This window comes from Pristiophorus japonicus, unplaced genomic scaffold (assembly GCF_044704955.1).
Source record: "Pristiophorus japonicus isolate sPriJap1 unplaced genomic scaffold, sPriJap1.hap1 HAP1_SCAFFOLD_618, whole genome shotgun sequence".
Taxonomy (NCBI): Eukaryota; Metazoa; Chordata; class Chondrichthyes; family Pristiophoridae; genus Pristiophorus; species Pristiophorus japonicus.
Window position 1 is genome coordinate 116,707 of NW_027254529.1, and position 19,916 is coordinate 136,622.

A 19,916-nucleotide genomic window follows, 5' to 3' on the forward strand; every position below is an offset into this window, starting at 1 on the left:
TGGTGAGTGTTTCTGCATCCACCACTCTTCCAGGCAGCGAGTTCCAGATCCCCACAACACTCTGTGTAAAAGAGCCCCCCCCTCAAATCCCCTGTAAACCTTCCACCAACCACCTTAAAACTATGCCCCCTCATAATAGACCCCTCCACCAATGGAAATAGGCCCTTGCTATCCACTATGTCCAGGCCCCTCAATATTTTGTACACCTCAATGAGGTCTCCTCTCAACCTCCTCTGTCCCAATGAGAACAAACCCAGCCTATCCAATCTGTCCTCATAACTAAGATTCTTCATTCCAGGCAGCATCCTAGTAAATCTCCTCTGCACCCTCTCTAGTATAATCACGTCGTTCCTCTAATACGGCAACATGCACGCAGCACTCCAGCTGTGCCCTAACCAAAGTATTATACAATTTAAGCATAACCTTCCTGCTCTTATATTCTATGCCTCGGCCAATAAAGGCAAGCATTCCGTATGTCTTCTTGACCACCTTATCCAACTGGCCTGCTACTTTCAGGGACCTGTGGACAAGCACTCCAAGGTCCCTTTGTTAATCTACACTATTAAATGGCCTGCTGCTTATTGTATATACCGTTTCCTTATTATCCTTCCCAAAGTGGGCTCACACATCACACTTCTCTGAATTAAATGCCATTTGCCACTGCTCTGCCCACCTGACCAGCACATTGATATCCTCCTGCAGCCCATGACTTTATCATTATCAACCACACAGCCAATTTTAGTGTCATCTGCGAACTTCTTAATCATACTCCCTATATTAAATCTAAATTGTTTATATATACCACAAAAAGCAACGGACCCAGTACTGAGCCCTGCGGAACCCCACTGGAAACATCCTTCCAGTCACAAAAGCATCTATCAATCATTGCCCTTTGCTTCCTACCTCCAAGCCAATTTTGGATCCAACATGCCACTTTGCCCTGGATCCCATGGGCTTTAACCTTCATGACCAGTCTACCATGTGGGTCCTTATCAAAAGCCTTGCTAAAGTCCATATACACTACATCGTACGCACTACCCTCATCGACCCTCTTGGTTACCTCCTCAAAAAATTCAATCAGGTTAGTCAAACACGATCTTCCCTGAACAAATCTGTGCTGACTGTCCCCAATTAATCCTTGACTTTCCAAATGTAGATTTATCCTATCTTTCAGGATTTTTTCCAATAATTTTCCCACCACTGAGGCATCCCACCGCTGGGCGGTGCCAAGAGTTGGTTTTTCGGGTGGTGCATAGTTTCTGATGCACGCCGCCAGAGTGCCTTAAAGGTATGTTGCTTTCAGTCGATTTTGTGTCGCCGACTTTTTCGCTTTCTTTCACTAGCAGTGCAAGGATACTGCTTTGCGAGTGCTGGAGGCGCCTTCCACATGCAGAACATGGAGGCTACTTCGAGGAGGCTGGGCTTGTGGAGAGATTTGAAATGGAGGCAGTGCTGACAGGCCAACGCTTCCTGCACATTGTGCATGCTGCAGAGGCACAGAGGAGAAGGCGGCGCTGGGGGCAACGGCTGCAGAGGCAGGCGGGCAAGGTTCACAGGTATCACTGCAGCCCAGCACGGAGAGGGCCAGGGAGATGGCCACAGAGGGGAGGCCAGAGAGCTGCCACAGGAAGGCCCTCAGCAAGGGTGTCCCCTCAGCAGGAGAGCGAGGTACACGGACCCCCCACACCAGATACTGAGCCAGCAGGCCAGGAGGCAGCCTGCAGCGGAGATAGATGCTGGGCAGCAGCAGCCTGCAGAGGTGGAGGAGCCAGCAGAGCAGCAGGGAGAAGCCAATGAGTCACCTCACAGAGCAAGATGGCCACACAGGTGTGGGGGCGACAGGCCATATCGAGAAAGGGTCTTCAGCCAGAAATTCTCATACACTGATATGAATGATGATCAGTGCCTACACAAACTGAGTTTCCAGAAGGACGTCGTGACTGAGCTCTGTAATCTCCTGCAGGCAGAATTGGAGACCCAAACATGGGTGAGGACAGCCCTGAGTGTGGCATCCAAGGCGACTATCGCCCTCAACTTTTATGCGACTGCATCCTTCCAAGCTGACACAGCGGACATGTGCAACATCTCGCAGTTTGAAGCCTTCACAGTGATACGGGAAGTCACAGATGCTCTGTATAGGAGGGGGGCTGACTACATCTCCTTCCCTATGACCAGGGACAAGCAATTGGCACAGCAGACTGCATTTCTGCACATTGTGGGCTTCCCCAGGGTCCAGGGGATCATTGATTGCAACAATGTCGCTCTCAGGGCACCCCAACAAACTCTCACACAATTCAGAAACCGCAAGGGCTTCCTCTCCCTCAATGTTCAACTCGTTTGCGACCACAACCGCAAGATTCTGCAAGTGGATGGCCCGTTTCCTGGCAGCAGCCGTGACTCTTTCATACTGCACCAGAGCAGTGTGCCACGCCTCTTCACTGGTCCCAATGAAGATTGCGGCTGGCTCCTCGGTGACAAGGGCTACGTACTGAGCACTTGGCTCATGACTCCTCTGCACAACCCGAGAACTGATGGGCAGCTCATGTACACTGAGAGTCTGACAATCATCGAACACTCTATTGGCATTCTCAAGCAGAGGTTCCATTGCCTGGACTGCTCGGGGGGGGGGGGGGGGGGGGGGTGGGGTGCTGCAGTACTCGCCTGAGCATGTCTCCATATTCGTGGTGATCTGCTGCATGCTCCACAACCTGGCCATTATGAGGGCGCAGCCATCGGAAGACGAGGAAGCAGTTGCACCTGTGGAGGAGGAGGACCAGGATGCAGGTGGGCAGCCAGGCAGTAGGTGGCGTCGCCATCGTGAGCCTGCAAGCGAAGCACAATGCCACCTCATCTGGCCATGTCCATGGGCCAACCTGTGAGCCTTCTCACATATCATTCCCGCACAGTAAAATGAGAGACCACAAATTCCAAAAACTAAATAAAGATTTATTAGAACTCAAAAAATGGGTTTCCATAATTAATTACTACCCTTATGCAACTCCCTATAACTGCTCTTAAGCAGACCTATCCTTACACTACACTGCAGAGTCTCCACTGTGGCTGCCTCATGGCTTTGGGAAGGCTGCTATGTGTCTGTAGAGGAAGCTACACATGTCCTTCTCGGATGCCCTCGACCAGCTCTGGCCTTGGAAGGGCGGCTGAAGACTGTGTCTTCAGTCGGAAGTGACTGAGCGATTCCATGGATGGCAGCAATTGCGGAGTGGCAGGTCACGGCTCAGTACTGCTATGAACCAGAAAGCCCATATCAGTATCCTGGTCCGAGGAGCCAGCGCCTCCCCCAGGGCAGCAGCCCCCACCTACCCCATCAAGCTGCTGGAGCTCAGGTCGGCGGGGTGTGGTGGCACCATTAGGTCCCCTATCAAACCGTGGTGGACCCAGCCGCAATGGCAGCAGTGAGACTGCATGAGAGCAGCCACACTCTGGAAGCCATCAGAGACGACAGCACTAAGATGCTCCGTGCCCTGTTGCCCAGAGTGCATGAGAGCATTCTGAGCTTCCAGAGCAGCAGCCATCCTGTCCAAAGAAGCACAGCCATGCTCATTCCCTCGCACCTGTGCTGCAATGGCAGCTGTCACCTCGGTCAAGAGATGCATCATCACAGCTGGATCCGCACGGTCACTCTGGGATTCCGCCATCATCTACACACTGGCAATGATGGTCCCAATGGTGTGCGCAGAGCTGTCCACAATGCAGGAGGCGCACTCCTCCATGCTCCTCACCATTTGCAACAGCCTCTCGGGCACCCCTTGCATTGCTGCCAAGAGCTTGGAATGCATGGCCCCCACCCTTTGTTCATAAGCCCCAACATCGATCGGCTCGTCTGAGCCCTCGTCATCAGGACTCAGCAGCGCACTCGCCTCCCCGGAGAGATGGCACCCGAGGCTGTCATAGGCCGGTCAGTCTGACATCGGTGGTGGGGAAAATGTTGGAATGAATTATTAAAGATGAAATAGCAGTGCATTTGGAAAGCAGTGACAGGATTGGTCCAAGTCAGCATGGATTTATGAAAGGGAAATCATGCTTGACAAATCTTCTAGAATTTTTTGAGGAAGTAACTAGTAGAGTGGACAAGGGAGAACCAGTGGATGACGTATATTTAGACTTTCAAAAGGCTTTTGACAAGGTCCCACACAAGAGATTAGTGTGCAAAATTAAAGCACATGGTATTAGGGGTAATGTACTGACGTGGATAAAGAACTGGTTGGCAGACAGGAAGCAAACAGTCGGAATAAACGAGTCCTTTTCAGAATGGCAGGCAGTGACTAGTGGGGTACCGCAAGATTCAGTGCTGGGACCCCAGCTATTTATAATATACATTAATGATTTAGATGAAGGAATTGAATGTAATATCTCCAAGTTTGCAGATGACACTAAGCTGGGTGGCAGTGTGAGCTGTGAGGAGGATGCTAAGAGGCTGCAGGTTGACTTGGACAGGTTAGGTGAGTGGGCAAATACATGGCAGGTGCGGTATAATATAGATAAATGTGAGGTTATCTACTTTGGTGGTAAAAACAGGAAGGCAGGTTATTATCTGAATGGTAGCAGATTAGTAAAAGGGGAGGTGCAACGAGACCTGGGTGTCATGGTGCATCAGTCATTGAAAGTTGGCATACAGGTACAGCAGGCAGTGAAGAAGGCAAATGGCATGTTGGCCTTCATAGCGAGAGGATTTGAGTATAGCAGCAGGGAGGTCTTACTACAGTTTTTACAGGGCCTTGGTGAGGCCATACCTTGAATTTTGTGTACAGTTTTGGTCTCCTAATCTGAGGAAGGACATTCTTGCTATTGAGGGAGTGCAGCAAAGGTTCACCAGACTGATTCCCGGAATGACAGGACTGACATATGAAGAATGACTGGATCGACTAGGCTTATATTCAAAGGAATTTAGAATAATGAGAGGGGATCTCATAGAAACATATAAAATTCTAGATGCAGGAAGAATGTTCACCATGTTGGGGAAGTCCAGAACCAGAGGTCACAGTCTAAGGATAAGGGATAAGCCATTTAGGACCGAGATGAGGAGTAACTTCTTCACTCAGAGAATTGTTAACCTGTGGAATTCTCTACCACAGAAAGTTGTTGATGCCAGTTCATTGGATATATTCAAAAGGGAGTTAGATGTGGCTCTTACTACTAAAGGGATCAAGGGATATGGAAAGCAGGAATGGGGTACTGAAGTACATGATCAGCAATGATCATATTGAATTGTGGTGCAGGCTCGAAAGGCCAAATGGCCTACTCCTGCACCTATTTTCTATGTTTCTATGTTTCTTGGCCCTTCAAGATGTTGTAGCCCACAAGGTCCCGGTGCTTCATCCAGTGCAGACCCCTCTGCTAAATCTATGTTACCCGATCGCGGACTCCCAGTATCTGAGCTGGTGCGTGGGACTGTAGGAAGCAGAGATGCACTGTTGCTGGCAGAGCTCTCCCCCTCTCCATCTCCCTCATCCGACACGCTGCCAAGATCATCGAGGGTGTCAAGTGTCTCCTCCTCACTGTGGCTGCCAGTTGAGTCAAGGGTGTCTGTATCGCTCATGATGACACTGGGGTTATCATCTGCAAGCATAAAAGGGAGAAGGGGCGCCATGAGGGTGAGGAGCTGCATTGCATCATGCAGCAAGCAGCTTTCACAGAAGTATAAGCAACAGTCAAGTAGGCCATTGCACTGTGAGGGAGAGATGGCATTACAGTCACTAACCCACGCAGCCCCGAGCGCCATCGGAGCAACCAGCAGCCACAGGGAGACCAATGTGTGCGCCCACTAGCCGCTGCACCCTCTGCTCAAAATCTGTGAGCAGCACATTTTGGGATTCGCCCCCCAGTGTCTTATTGGTCGCGTGGTTTTGTGCCACCTTGGCCTTGAAAGCAATGAAGGATTGGTAAGTCTCAGTTTCCCGAGGCCTTGGCAATGAGTGCAAGTGTGGGTCCATTAAATGCAGCTGTGAATCTCAGATGTATGGCATCCTCCATTGTGAGTGTGTACACATACAGGCCTAGCAATCAACAGGCACTTCAGCTACTAAGTAGTGTTGGTGAGAAACAAGTTAAGGTGAAGGAGAGTGCGGCAGATGTAATGTGAGGAGTTAGGGGAACATGTACTCACTTTCATCAACTGAATAAGGTCGGTTAGCCTTTTCCTGCATTGGCTGGGGGTCTGCTGGTAATGAACGTCCCCGAAACCTCCTCCGTTATCTCCCTCCAGGCTTCAGTGAAGACACCTCGAGTTGGTCTCCCACCACTTTCAGGGAAGAATAGCCACCTCCTTCCCTCCACAGCTTCGATTAGAGTCTCGAGTTCTGCGTCACTGAAGCGCCTCCCCCTGCTCAAATCTCCCCTTGCAGCCATCTCCTCGGATGCGGGTCAAAATGAACTCAAGACACAGCTGCAAAGCCTGTCCTTTAAGGCCAGGGAGCAGCTGCATCGTTAGCATGATCATTAGCATTAAATGGATAGGAGGGGAATTTTGCGGTACAAACGCCACTCCGCAGCCACACCGCTAAAAGCAGCCCTTACCACCAGGCATTACCATTCCACTCCATTTCTGGCCCAAATAAGCCGAATCTCTATCTTAATGCCACCCCATCCATATCAGCAGTACCAGACACTCAAATGCGGTGCATGCGCCCGGTTTTGGGCGAGGGGAAATTTCGGCCCCACAGTATCTGAGCTGGTGACTAGAAGTGTGAAATTGAGTAACAATGTTTCTTCTTCATTTTCCTCTCCTTCTTCATGTTGACCCACTGGCTGGGCAGGCTGGATTCATAGAATCATAGGGCCCAAGTTTGGTCCACCCATGTACCGTCGAAAGGATCACCATGATCCTGATGGAACTTTGGGCAGAAGTTTGATAGAAAAAAAAACGCCAAGCCGTAAAAACGGGCATTATACACCGAATCTGGGTGGCAAATGCGATCCTCGGCAAAGCAACGCCGAGGATAGAGTCGGGCCCAGGGAGGGGGGGCGGGGGGGGGGGGGGGGGGGGGGGAGCTGAAAAAAAAATGTTCAACAAATTAAAAAGGAACTATTACAAATCCTTCAGAGGACCCCATTCAACAAAATCGTTGCAAAAGAAATGAAGAAAACCATTTCACTAACCTTTTCTTGCAGGTCTTCATACTTACCATTCAGGTAAGACCTGCCTCCACGTGGCGGTCTCTGCTGCTGGAGTGAAAGACCGCCCAGACCAATCTCGGGAGGGAGTGGGCAAGAGGACTTTTGGCGGCGCCGCACGCCAACGGATGCTCCCCAGCGGACTTCTCTCCCTGCTGGCATGAGGACCTGACCAACTCGGTCAGAGGGGAGAGTGTTGAAAAAACAGGAAGACCGCCAAGAAAACTCGGTGGCAGCCAGTGGTACATTCACCAAACTCGGGCCCACAGAAACATAGAAATTTACAGCACGGAAGGAGGCCATTTCGGCCCATCGCATCCGCGCCGGCCGACCAAGTGCTATCCAGCCTAATCCCGCTTTCCAGCCTTGTAGGTTACGGCACTTTGAGTGCATATCCAGGTATTTTTTAAATGTGGTGAAGCTTTCTGCCTCTACCACCCTTTCAGGCAGTGAGTTCCAGATCCGCACCACTCTCTGGGTGAAGAAATTTCCTCTCCTATCTCTTCTAAACCTCCCCCCAATGACTTTAAATCTATGCCCCCTGGTTGTTGACCCCTCTGCCAAGGGACACAGGTCCTTCCTATCCACTCTATCCAGACCCCTCATAATTTTATACACCTCCATCAGGTCTCCCATCAGCCTCCTCTGTTCCAAAGAAAACAGGCCCAACATCTCAAATCTTTCCTCATATCTAAAATTCACTAGTCCAGTCAACACTCTGGTAAATCTCCTCTGCACCCTTTCCAGTGCAATCACATCTTTCCTGTAATGTGATGACCAGAACTGCACACAGTGACTATTAGTGTACAAATATTTAATGTATTCATACTCTAGTATTCACACTACTTAATTTTACGGCTTTATGTATAAATTATAGCCAGCCAGAATGCTTTATTTTGCTATTGCAAATGATTTGCAATTTAGTCGATATTATGAATACAGAAAATGGGCAGTCATGAAGCACTTACCTTCAAATCAGATGATGATGATGTCCGCTTGCAATTTGCAATCATTTTCTGAAAGACTTCTTCTTTTTCATTTTCTTTTAGTTTCTCAAGATCTTCTCTCAGCTTTGAAAACATAGGAGGAGAACATATTATGGCTGATTCATCAACTGGGTGCTCCCTTCGAGTTGCAATGTTTGTAGGGAGCGTTGGTTGGGAAATCATGAGCCTGCAGCCTGAGTGTCCATTCATTTAAATTAATGGGTGGAAATCAGGAGTTGAGCTCCGAAAATTTCCTGACCAGGATTCCTTGTGACCACCGGTCCTCACATAGAATATCTGATTATGGAGAGAGCCCTATTATACATTCAAACATCAGTTTAACATGTACTAGAGCAGTAACACAGAATATGTTACAGTATTATATGATCCCTATTTCTTCATCTTTCCATCTATCATTAATACTTGGATCAAGTCCTTTTTTAAAATAGTAATGTTGGAAGTTGGGAACGATGAATAGACCTTCGCCCCATTGAATATTTATTAGTCATGGCAGCTTTTCATCTTTTTAACCCCAATTCCTTGTCCTTTCTCCATATCCCTTAGTACCCCTAGGTGTCAAGCATTTATTTGTATATTAAATAGCTCAATTAATTCTGCATTAAATCATAGAATGATACAACACAGAAGGAGGACATTTGGTCCATCGTGCCTGTACCGGCTCTATGAGGAGCTATACAATTAGGCCCACTCCCCTGCTCTTCCCTCATAGCCCTCAAATTTTCCCCTTTAATTATTTTTCCAATTCATCTCAATTGTCAACCCGAAGAACCATCACCAGATCCCAAGGTCAATATCCTTTCCAAGGTGAAGCGTCCAAAACTGAATGCAACACTGCAAACTATATCTGCAAGCATACTTCCCTTCCTTTAGCACTCTTAACTCATACGATGAAGCCCAGTGTCCCAATTGCAACTACAATCTAGTTTTTAATGAATGTACCTGGAACCCTAAATCCCTTTGACCATTTTTCTTGACTTAGGCTGTATTCTCATCTCTCTTTCTTGCACTTTATATTGAATGGTATGAGAACCGTGCCCATGGTATATCTTAAAACATTTCTCACACAAAGGGGATTAATTTTCAAACTTTGCATTATTAACGGGAAGCCTTGTCTGCCAGGTATGCATATCAGAAAATCAGGCTTGTACCTCATTTTCTGACCAAATTGTTCAGCTGGGTGAGATTTCCCACTAGTAGTATGAAGTCAGGAAATTTCCTGCAAGCTCCGATCAATCCATAAGTCCCATTGCTTAAGTTTCTTGACCAGGAAATTAAGTTTTTGCAATGAACTGGAACTTTGTTGAATTTTAAAAGTACCTGATAGCTGCAAAATGAACTTCTACAAATGTATACAAGTGCTCAGAGCTGCGTCATTGAGCATGGTATAGGCTGTCTACAGTAATCGTTACAAGTAAGTGAAGGTCTACATCCTAGAAATCTCCACCCCTCAAAATTCTAACTTTTGAAAGACCATCAACAGACACTCAACGACTTGGCTTGGGTCTAAGGAACCTAGATACTCATGCTGGGCTACAGATATTGAACCTGTGGTGACTGGCCAAAGGGGGCTCAGGGATAGCAAGGAAATAATTCTTCTCCTCCACAGAGCTCGAGTCTGAAAGACTAATTTCCAATTTCTAATTATCAACGTAATGGTCTTCAATGGTCACCATAGATAGTACTGATTATATGGTAACAGAGGAGACAGAATAATGGCCCCAAGTTTCCACATGATTTGCTCCTGATCTTTAGGAGCAACTGGTGTAGAACGGAGTATCTTAGAAATCGCAATTCTCCACATTTAAGTTTTCTGCAGTTCTAGTCATGTAGAACAGTTTCACTTTGGAACAGAATTTTTTTTCAAAAGGGGGCGTGTCCAGCCACTGACGCCTGATTTGAAAGTTTCCACAGTGAAAACGTACTCCAAACTAACTTAGAATGGAGCAAGTGAGGATTTTTGTAGGCCTGAAAAAACCTTGTCTACAGATTAAAAAATCAGGCGCAGGTTACAAATTAGACATTTGGAACGAGGTGGGGTGGGGGGGGTGGGGGAAGAGAAGTCATTACATTCTACAATAAATCCTTCGTTATACTTATACAAATATTATACAAATAATTCCAACCTGAATAAAAATTTATAAGCAAAGAAAAGATTAAATAAACCATGTTCCTACCTGTGTGAAAGTGCTTAAGGCAGGGAGAAGGCTGCAGGAAGCCTCACAAGTTGAGGCAGCCGTTCCCGACGGCAGGGGGGGGAGGCAGGGAGGAGGCAGCTGTTCCCGACGGCAGGGGGTGGGGAGGAGGCAGTGAGGAGGCAGCCGTTCCCGACGGCAGCAGGCGGGGGGGGGGGGGGGGGGAGGCCCCCCTGCCGTCAGTCGGGCCTGTCGGGAAACGGCTGCCTCAACTTCTGAGGCTTCCTGCAGCCTTCTCACTGCTGCAAGAAGCCTCAGTGCTGATCATGGAAGGGCAATGTGGCTTTATTAAAAAATTTTAAAAATTGAACAGCTACAAAGAACTACAAAAATGGCCAAGTGTCAATGTTTCCTTCACACTGCGCGTGCGCAAACGCTCCAATGCGCACGCGCAGGGTTGCCGGCATGAAAAAAACTCATTTAAATGGTACCCGCCCCCTCCTACTTACAAAATCGGCGCGAGTGGTAGGCTCCGCCCCCTGGGCACCGCGCCAAGCTGACATCGAGCTGCAAAGCGCTCGAGAATAGCGCGTTTTTTTTCAGGCGGCGTTTTCGACGCGAAAAATGGGCGCCCAGCTCGGAGGGGCGCCTGTTTTGCCGCGTGTGGAAACTTGGGGCCTTAGTTTGCTCCAGTTCTAGTCAGTTAGAACAGTTTCACTTTGGAACAAAAAAATTTTTTCAAAAGGGGGCGTGTCCGGCCACTTACGCCTGATTTCAAAGTTTCGTGAGTGAAAACTTACTCCAAACTAACTTAGAATGGAGTAAGTGAAGATTTTTGTACGCTCGAAAAAACCTTGTCCACACTTTAGAAAATCAGGCGTTGGTTACAAATCAGGCGTAGGGAATAGTGGGGGGAGGTGTTTAAAGGGAAGTTTACAAACATTAAACACTTCAGTTTTACAAATAAAGAGCCATCATCAATAATAAATGATAAATACATCAATAAATCAACCAATAAATCAATCAAAAAAAATTAATAAGAAATCATTTTTTTTTTAAATCAATAAATAAAACATTTTCTACTTACCGACTGCAGCACCGGGAGCCCTCCAACAGCGTGCTGGGATGCCCCCATCAGTGTGTCTCTGTCAGTGTCTCTATCTCTCTGTCTAACTGTCTCTCATTCTCTGTCTGTCAGTGTCTGTGTTTCTGACAGCGAGGGGAGGGGGAGGAGGGGGGTAGAGGGAGAGAGGGGGGGAGCAGAGGGAGGGAAGGGGGCGGAGGGGGAGGGAAGGGGAGAAGGGGGGGGAGAAGGGGATAAAGGGGAGAAAGGAGATGGGGGAGTAAGGAGATTGGGGTGGTGGGGGGGGGAAGGAGATTGGGGTGGTGGGGGGGAAGGAGATTGGGGTGGTGCGGGGGAAGGAGATTGGGGTGGTGGGGGGGAAGGATATTGGGGGGGTGGGGGGAAAAGAGATTGGGGGGGTGGGGGGGGAAGGAGATTGGGGTGGTGGGGGGGAAGGAGATTGGGGTGGTGCGGGGGAAGGAGATTGGGGTGGTGGGGGGAAAGGAGATTGGGGTGGTGGGGGGAAAGGAGATTGGGGTGGTGGGAGGGGAAGGAGATTGGGGTGGTGGGAGGGGAAGGAGATTGGGATGGTGGGAGGGGAAGGAGATTGGGATGGTGGGGGGGAAGAGGATTGGGGTGGTGGGGGGGGAAGGAGATTGGGGTGGTGGGGGGAAGGAGATTGGGGTGGTGGGGGGGGAAGGAGATTGGGGGGGTGGGGGGGAAGGAGATTGGGGGGGGTGGGGGGGAAGGAGATTGGGGGGGTGGGGGGGAAGGAGATTGGGGGGGGTGGGGGGGAAGGAGATTGGGGGGGGTGGGGGGGAAGGGGATTGGGGGGGGATGGGGGGGGAAGGGGATTGGGGGGGGGTGGGGGGGAAGGAGATTGGGGGGGGGGGGAGGCTGAACGGGCCGGGCCCGAGACTTCGGGCAGGGCCCGTCCCCAGCACCAGATTTGCAGGTAGGTGGCATTTGGTCGGGTCAGGGGGGTGGTGGGAGGGAGGGAGGTTCGGGTCGGGGGGGAGGGAGGGAGGGAGAGGGAGGTCAGGTCGGGAGGAGGGAGGTCAGGTCGGATCCAGTCCAGGGGCGGGGAGGAGAGCGGGTGTCAGGTCCAGTCCGGAGGCGGGCGGGGGGGGGGGAGGGGGAGAGCGGGTGTTGGGTCCGGTCCGGAGGGGGGCGGGGGGGAGGGGGAGAGCGGGTGTCGGGTCCGGTCCGGAGGCGGGCGGGGGCGGCGGAGAGCAGCGGGTGTCGGGTCCGGTCCGGGGAGGGGGGGGAAGAGCGCGGGTGTCGGGTCCGGTCTGGAGGCGGGAAGCGGGAGTCGAGTCGGGTCAGGAGGAAGCAGGAGCTGGCCGTGGGAGGAGCCTTATTCACGCAGCCCCAGTGAGGCCATTCGGCCAGGGCTAGGGGTTGCGTGCTTCGGGTCGCTCCCACACAGTTTCCGGCGCCTGGAGCTACTGCACTTGCGCATATGTGCAGAGGTCCCGGCACTGTTTTCGGCGCAGGGACCTGGCTCCGTCCTCCACAGCTCCTGCTGCGCTGCGCAGAGGGCCAGAGAACCTGCAGGGAGGTGGAGAATCTGGAGGGTTTTTTTAGGCGCACTTTGTGGCGCGAAAAACGGGTGTCCAGGTCGGGACTGCGCCGTTCTAGGCGCGGCTCGAAACTTGGGCCCAATGTTTGTACAAATTCACAGGTTAATTCATTAACTGTTTGAACAAATGTTTGAACATGGCCATGAAAGTCAGGAACATGTACTCACACCCGTTTCGTTTAACTCAATTTGGCCACATTGGCGGTAGCTAGAAGAGAGTATAGGAATGTGAAGAAGGCTCATTTGAAGCATCTGTAGAAGTGATCAGCAATATATAATGGGCAATGATTCTGGGTTTCTGAGTACTTCCAAAATTATGGTCAGTGCTGAACAATTACAACTTTACTCATAATTCCCTACTTTGCGACAAACCAACTTTTGATCAGAAATCAAATTCAAACGTGAAATATTTGAAGTGCCAAACTTACATTCTGTTGCGATAAACGAACAATATTCAGCAACCATTCAGTTACTTACACCACAGTTCATTATAACTATAGATTATAATTCAGGTCATTTAGAAAATAATGGATACAACCTTGCAGATACAATATCTTTTAATTTCCAGTATAATTTTCTTCTAAATCAATCCCTGCTGTTTATGACAATTTACCTCCAACAAATGAGCAAAATACAGTTGTAGCATATTAAAATTTAATTTAATGAGTACTTACAACTTGAGGAATCTTTGCCATTTCTTGTCTGCAGTTTGCTTTAGTCAGGTCCTGAGTGAAGCAAAATAGTTTTACTCGCTCAAAAAAATAGTAAATCATTTGTGCCCACTGGATGAAGCTTTGTAACAATCAGTAAAACATAAAACTTCTACTCAAAATAAATAAATACATATTCTAAAATTTAAGAGATCACCTTTAGATTAATTCCCTAATTGAGCATTCGTGGCAAGGAGGGGTACTCATCGGGAGTGTTGATCGGAAAATCCTAAGGCCGTGATTGTCCATCCTATTAAATCCCTAGAAGTGCCTCTCCTCACTACAAATCCAGAAATTAGCTCTAATCTTTAGAGGAGATTCAATTGCCAGCCTTTCAGTGAGACACAAGCTGTGGTCTTATTTTGGGTGCATGCTGAATCTTTCTAGCACTATAGCGAAAAATTTCTGAAAAAAATATGGAAACTATGAAAAAGCTCACTAATGCATTTGCAATACAGACCATATTTAGACATTTACACACAATTTTTGCTTTTACATTAAGATTTTAATTAAAACTTTCACAGTAAATACACCATGGCCTGGAAACGCATCCACGTATAAAGAGCTGGGAGGATATCAGAGCAGATTCCAGCTGAATAGTCCTCATATTTTGGCACAGTCAGATCATGGAAGTATCGCAGAGCAGGAGCGGTACATAATTCCATTGTTATCATTCTTTGGGAGGTGGGTATAACGCTCAGTAAAAACATTTGGTATGACTTGCATCTATCTACCTAATCTCCCCCATGGTTATGCTTTTGTTACACCCAATACCAACAATGTCTTCACAGCCAATATAGAGTAAATTGTGAGCAGACCCTCCCCTCCATTAAATTATCACACTACCACAACTCTCTCCCCATTTAACTATATTTTTCCAAATTGCACAGTGTCTAAGACATTTCATTATGCATTTCTAACTATTTCTTGACCTGCCTCAGTAGTCAATTCTCGAACCAGCTGGGCTGACTTTCTCAAAAGTCTATGGGGTTAAATTGGATGGGCCTGAAAACAGGCGTGGGGATCGCGATGTGCAATTAACCTATGTCCGTTGATTGCAATGCAGGCAGCACGCCAACTTCGATATAAGAAATAGGAGCAAGAGTAGGCCATACGACACCTCGAGCTTGCTCCACCATTCAATAAGATCTTGACTGCTCCTCGACCTCAACTGTACTTTCCTGCCTGATCCCCATATCGCTTGAAAAAGACAAAAAATGCTGGAAATCACAGCGGGTCAGGCAGCATCTGTGAAGAGAAAAACAGAGTTAACGTTTCAAGTCGATGACCCTTCGTCAGAACTGGCAATAGTTTAACATGTAACAGATTCTTAAGGAAGTGCTGGGGCCTGAAAGGGGGATGGGGGGTGGGGGGGGCAGGGGGAGGGGGGGGGCAAGGGTGGTGTAAAGAACAAACGGGAAGGTCTGTGATAGGGTGAAATTCAGAAGAGATTTGAGAGACAAAAGGGATGATGAGCCGAATTGAGATGGTAATAGCACAAGTTAGGAAACAAAAGATAGGGTCTGAATGGCAGAATAATTACCAGCTGCCATGGGAAAGAACAAAAGGGAAGGTCTGTAAAGTGCCTAAACAAAAGATGAGGTGTTCCCGAGGACGGAGCGTTCCACTCCCACTCTGACCTCTCCGTCGGCCTCCTACACTGTTCCAATGAAGCTCAACACAAGTTCAAGGAGCAACATCTCATGTTTTGTTTAGGTACTTTACAGCCTTCTGAGGTCAACGTTTTCAACAATTTCAGACCATAATCTCTGCCCGCATTTTGTTCCCTTTCCTCCCATTTTTTTTTACAAAAACTCCCTCCACTTTTTTATTTTTATTTTATTTCTCTCTACTTCCCATGGCAGCTGGTAATTATTCCGCCATTCACACCCTATCTTCTGTTTCGTAACGTGCTATTACCATCTCAATTCGGCCCATCATCCCTTAAATCTCTTCTGCCTTCCACCCTATCACAAGCCTTCCTTTTTGTTCTTTCCACGCCCCTCCCCTTTCATTGAATATATTTAAGGTGGAGATGGACAGATTTTTGAGCGATAATGGTGTGAAGGATTATGGGGAGTGGGCAGGGAATTGGATCTGAGCCCAATATCATATCAGCCATGATCTTATTAAATGGCGGAGCAGGCTCAAGGACCAAATGGCCTACTCCTATTTCTTATGTTCTTATGTTCAAGGTCCCAGCACTTCCTTAAGAATCTGTTACATTTTGAACTACTGCCAGTTCTGATGAAGGATCTTCGACCTGAAACATTAACTGTTTCTCTCTCCACAGGTGCTGCCTGACCCGCTGAGATTTGCATCAGTTTCAGGTTTTTTTCAGATTCCAGCATTCGCAGCATTTTGCATTTGTCCCCATATCTCTTGATTCCCTTAGAGTCTAAAAATGTATCAACCTCCACAATGAATATACTCAACAACTGAGCATCCGCAGCCGTCTGTGGTAGAGAATTCCAAAGATTCACAAAGCCTCTGAGTGAAGAAATTTCTCCTCATCTCAAACCTAAATGGTCAACCATTATCCTGAGACAATGTTCCCTAGTCCTAGACTCTCCAGCCAGGGGAAACAGCCTCGCAGCATGCACCCTATCAAGCCCTCTCAGAATCATATGGCCTAGAAATTGGATAGGGCCCAAAACCGGGCGCAGGGAGCATGAAGTGCAATGTGTCCACATCCGTTCAAAGTGGTGCAGGTGTCACACAAAACCCCTGCCGCCTGCTCATTATAATGTTTGCAGCACTGATCTCAGCACTAAACATGCTGCTGACTGACTCAGCACTGAAAAAGGGGGGTCAATATCAGGTGCAGTCTACTGGCCAATAATGTTTGGCCGAAGCTCTCTGCACTACATAAAGGGAAGGTGTTTTGCTGCAGAAGCACCTCATTGTCATTGTGAAGAAAGCCATGGCCCAAGAAAGAGGGCAAAGTGATTTTGCAATGCGGCACTGGAGGCCTTGGTCCTGGGAGTTCAAAGATGCCGTCAGTTCCTCTGTCTGCAGGGGGGCAGGAGGCTTTCCAGGCAGAACAGCAGAACGCTGCAGGAGGAGATAATTGAAGCCTTCAGTGAGATGAGGGTTATCCCCAGGACCAGGATCAGGTGCCGCAAGAAGTTTAATTACCTCACATGAGTGGTCAAGGTGAGTGACCATGGTTTCATGGACCATAATGGAGGTTGATGGCATAGCAAGAGATCCAGCAGTTTTAAGAATTTATCTGCAGACATCGGGAAACATCAAACGTAACAGCACGGTGACGATTTTTAAAATTTTGCCCTTCAAAGGCTCGGAATTAACATTGACAAGATCTCTCAGTCCAACAATATTGCTCTTTGAAATTAAAAATAAATGGACTCAGGCACAATATATTGGGTTCTTTTAGAACAATAAGAGGCCCAAGTTCAGTTAAATAAAATTGAACAAACAAAATATGTTTAAACTTGGACCAAGTGGGAAGAATTGAACTATGTTTTGAAGATATTATGGGGGAAAATTGAGTACCAGCATTTGGGGGTGGTAAGTCACGAAGCTCGAGACTTTGCGCCAGGCGCAGAAATCTCACCTCTTGCAAGAAATTGGGGTTAAATAACGCGCTCCACTTCGTTTCTGCAAACTCTGCAGGAACAGAAGTAGGCCATACGGCCCTCGAGACTGCTCCGCCATTCAATAAGATCATGGCCGATCTGATCATGGACTCAGCTCCACTTCCCCGCCCACTCCCCATAATCCCTTATCCCTTTATTGTTTGAGAAACTATCTATTTCTGTCTTAAATTTATTCAATGTTTCAGCTTCCACAGCTCTCTGAGGCAGCGAATTCCACAGATTTATAACCCTCTGAGAGAAGAAATTTCTCCTCATCTCTGTTTTTATTGGGCGGCACCTTATTCTAAGATCATGCCCTCTAGTTCTAGTCTCCCCCATCAGTGGAAACATCCTCTCTGCATCCACCTTGTCAAGCCTCCTCATAATCTTACACGTTTGAATAAGATCACCTCTCATTCTTCTGAATTCCAATGAGTAAAGGTCCAACCTACTCAACCTTTCCTCATAAGTCAACCCCCTCATTCCCGGAATCAACCGAGTGAACTTTCTCTGAACTGCCTCCAGCAAGTATATCCTTTCATAAATATGGAAACCAAAACTGCACGCAGTATTCCAGGTGTGGCCTCACCAATACCTTATATAGCTGGAGCATGACTTCCCTGTTTTTATACTCCATCCCCTTTGTAATAAAGGCCAAGACACCATTGGCCTTCCTGATCACTTGCTGTACCTGCACACCAATCTGTTGCGTTTCATGCACAAGTACCCCCAGGTCCCGCTGTACTGCGGCACTTTGCAATCTTTCTCCATTTAAATAACAACTTGCTCTTTGATTTTTTTTTCTGCCAAAGTGCATGACCTCACACTTTCCAACATTATACTCCATCTGCCAAATTCTTGCCCACTCACTTAGCCTGTCTATGTTCTTTTGCAGATTTTTTGTGTCCCACCTCACACATTTCTTTTCCTCCGATCTTTATATCGTCAGCAAACTTGGCTACATTACACTCAGTCCCTTCTTCCAAGTCGTTAATATAGATTGCAAATAGTTGGGGTCCCAGCACTGATCCCTGCGTGACCCCACTAGTTATTGGTTGCCAACCAGAGAATGAACCATTTATCCTGACTCTCTGTTCTCTGTTAGTTAGCCAATCCTCTATCCATGCTAATATATTACCCCCAACCCAATGAACTTTTATCTTGTGCAGTAACGTTTTATGTGGCGCCTTGTCAAATGCCTTCTGGAAGTCCAAATACACATCCACTGGTTCCCCTTTATCCACCCTGTTCGTTACATTCTCAAAGAATTCCAGCACATTTGTCAAACATGACTTCCCCTTCATAATTCCATGCTGACTCTGCCTGACCGAATTTTGCTTTTCCAAATGTCCTGCTACTGCTTCTTTAATAATGGACTCCAACATTTTCCCAACCACAGCTGTTAGGCTAACTGGTCTATCGTTTCCTGCTTTTTGTCTGCCTCCTTTTTTAAATAGGGGCATTACATTTGCAGTTTTCCAATCTGCTGGGACCTCCCCAGAATCCAGGGAATTTTGGTAAATTACAACCAATGCATCCACAATCCCTGCCGCTACTTTTCTTAAGTCATTAAGTCCAGGGAATTTATCTGCCTGTTGTGTAAGGAAGTCAATAAGGGACATTGAAAATATAAGGAAAGGTAAGGCGAGAGCAAGGGCACTAAGAGGAATCCAGGATTATTAATGACAAAGGAGGATATAAAACATTTTGCTAAGAGTTAAGGTATTCCATGAAAAATAAAGTAGGACATGTTGGCATATGGAACTAGGTTAATTCAGCTTCCGAAATGTGTTCATAGAAACATAGAAACATAGAAAATAGGTGCAGGAGTAGGCCATTTGGCCCTTCGAGCGTGCAACACCATTCAATATGATCATGGCTGATCATGCAACTTCAGTACCCCATTTCTGCTTTCTCTCCATACCCCTTGATCCCTTTAGCCGTAAGGGCCACATCTAACTCCCTTTTCAATATATATAATGAACTGGCCTCAACAACTTTATGTGGCAGAGAATTCCACAGGTTCACAATTCTCTGAGTGAAGAAGTTTTTCCTCATCTCAGTCCTAAATGGCTTTCCCCTTATTCTTACATTGTGACCCCTGGTTCTGGACTTCCTCAACATCGGGAACATTCTTCCTGCATCTAACCTGTCCAGTCCCGTCAGAATGTTATGTGTTTCTGTGGGATCCCCTCTCATTCTTCTAAATTCAAGTGAACATAAGCCTAGTCGATCCAGTCTTTCTTCATATGTCAGTCCTGCCATCCCGGGAATCAGTCTGGTGAACCTTCGCTGCACTCCCTCAATAGCAAGAATATCCTTCCTCAGATTAGGACACCAACACTGTACACAATATTCAAGGTGTGACCTCATCAAGACCCTGTGCAACTGCAGTAGAACCTCCCTGCTCCTATACTCAAAATCCTCTCGCTATGAAAGCCAACATGCCATTGGCCTTCTTCACCACCTGCTGTACCTGCATGCCAACTTTCAATGACTGACATAGCATGACACCCAGGTCTCGTTGCACCTCCCCTTTACCTAATCTGTCACCATTCCGATAATATTCTGCCTTCTTGCTTTTGCCACCAAAGTGGATAACCTCACATTTATCTACATTATACTGCATCTGCCATGCATTTGCCCACTCATCTAACCTGTCCAAGTCACCCTGCAGCCTTTTAGCATCCTC

The 19,916-nt window shown here is 47.6% G+C and overlaps 1 protein-coding gene across 1 annotated transcript in view; it reads right to left on the bottom strand.

The window, feature by feature from the left end:
• Positions 1-19,916, bottom strand: part of LOC139255590 (uncharacterized) — a 141,724-nt gene that overhangs the window by 95,561 nt on the left and 26,247 nt on the right. The window contains exons 5-6 of the mRNA XM_070873956.1: positions 13,590-13,640; positions 8,100-8,201 (exon numbers count right to left, since the gene is read on the bottom strand). Coding sequence (XP_070730057.1) covers positions 8,100-8,201; positions 13,590-13,640 — 153 coding nt within the window. The remainder of the gene's footprint in view (positions 1-8,099; positions 8,202-13,589; positions 13,641-19,916) is intronic.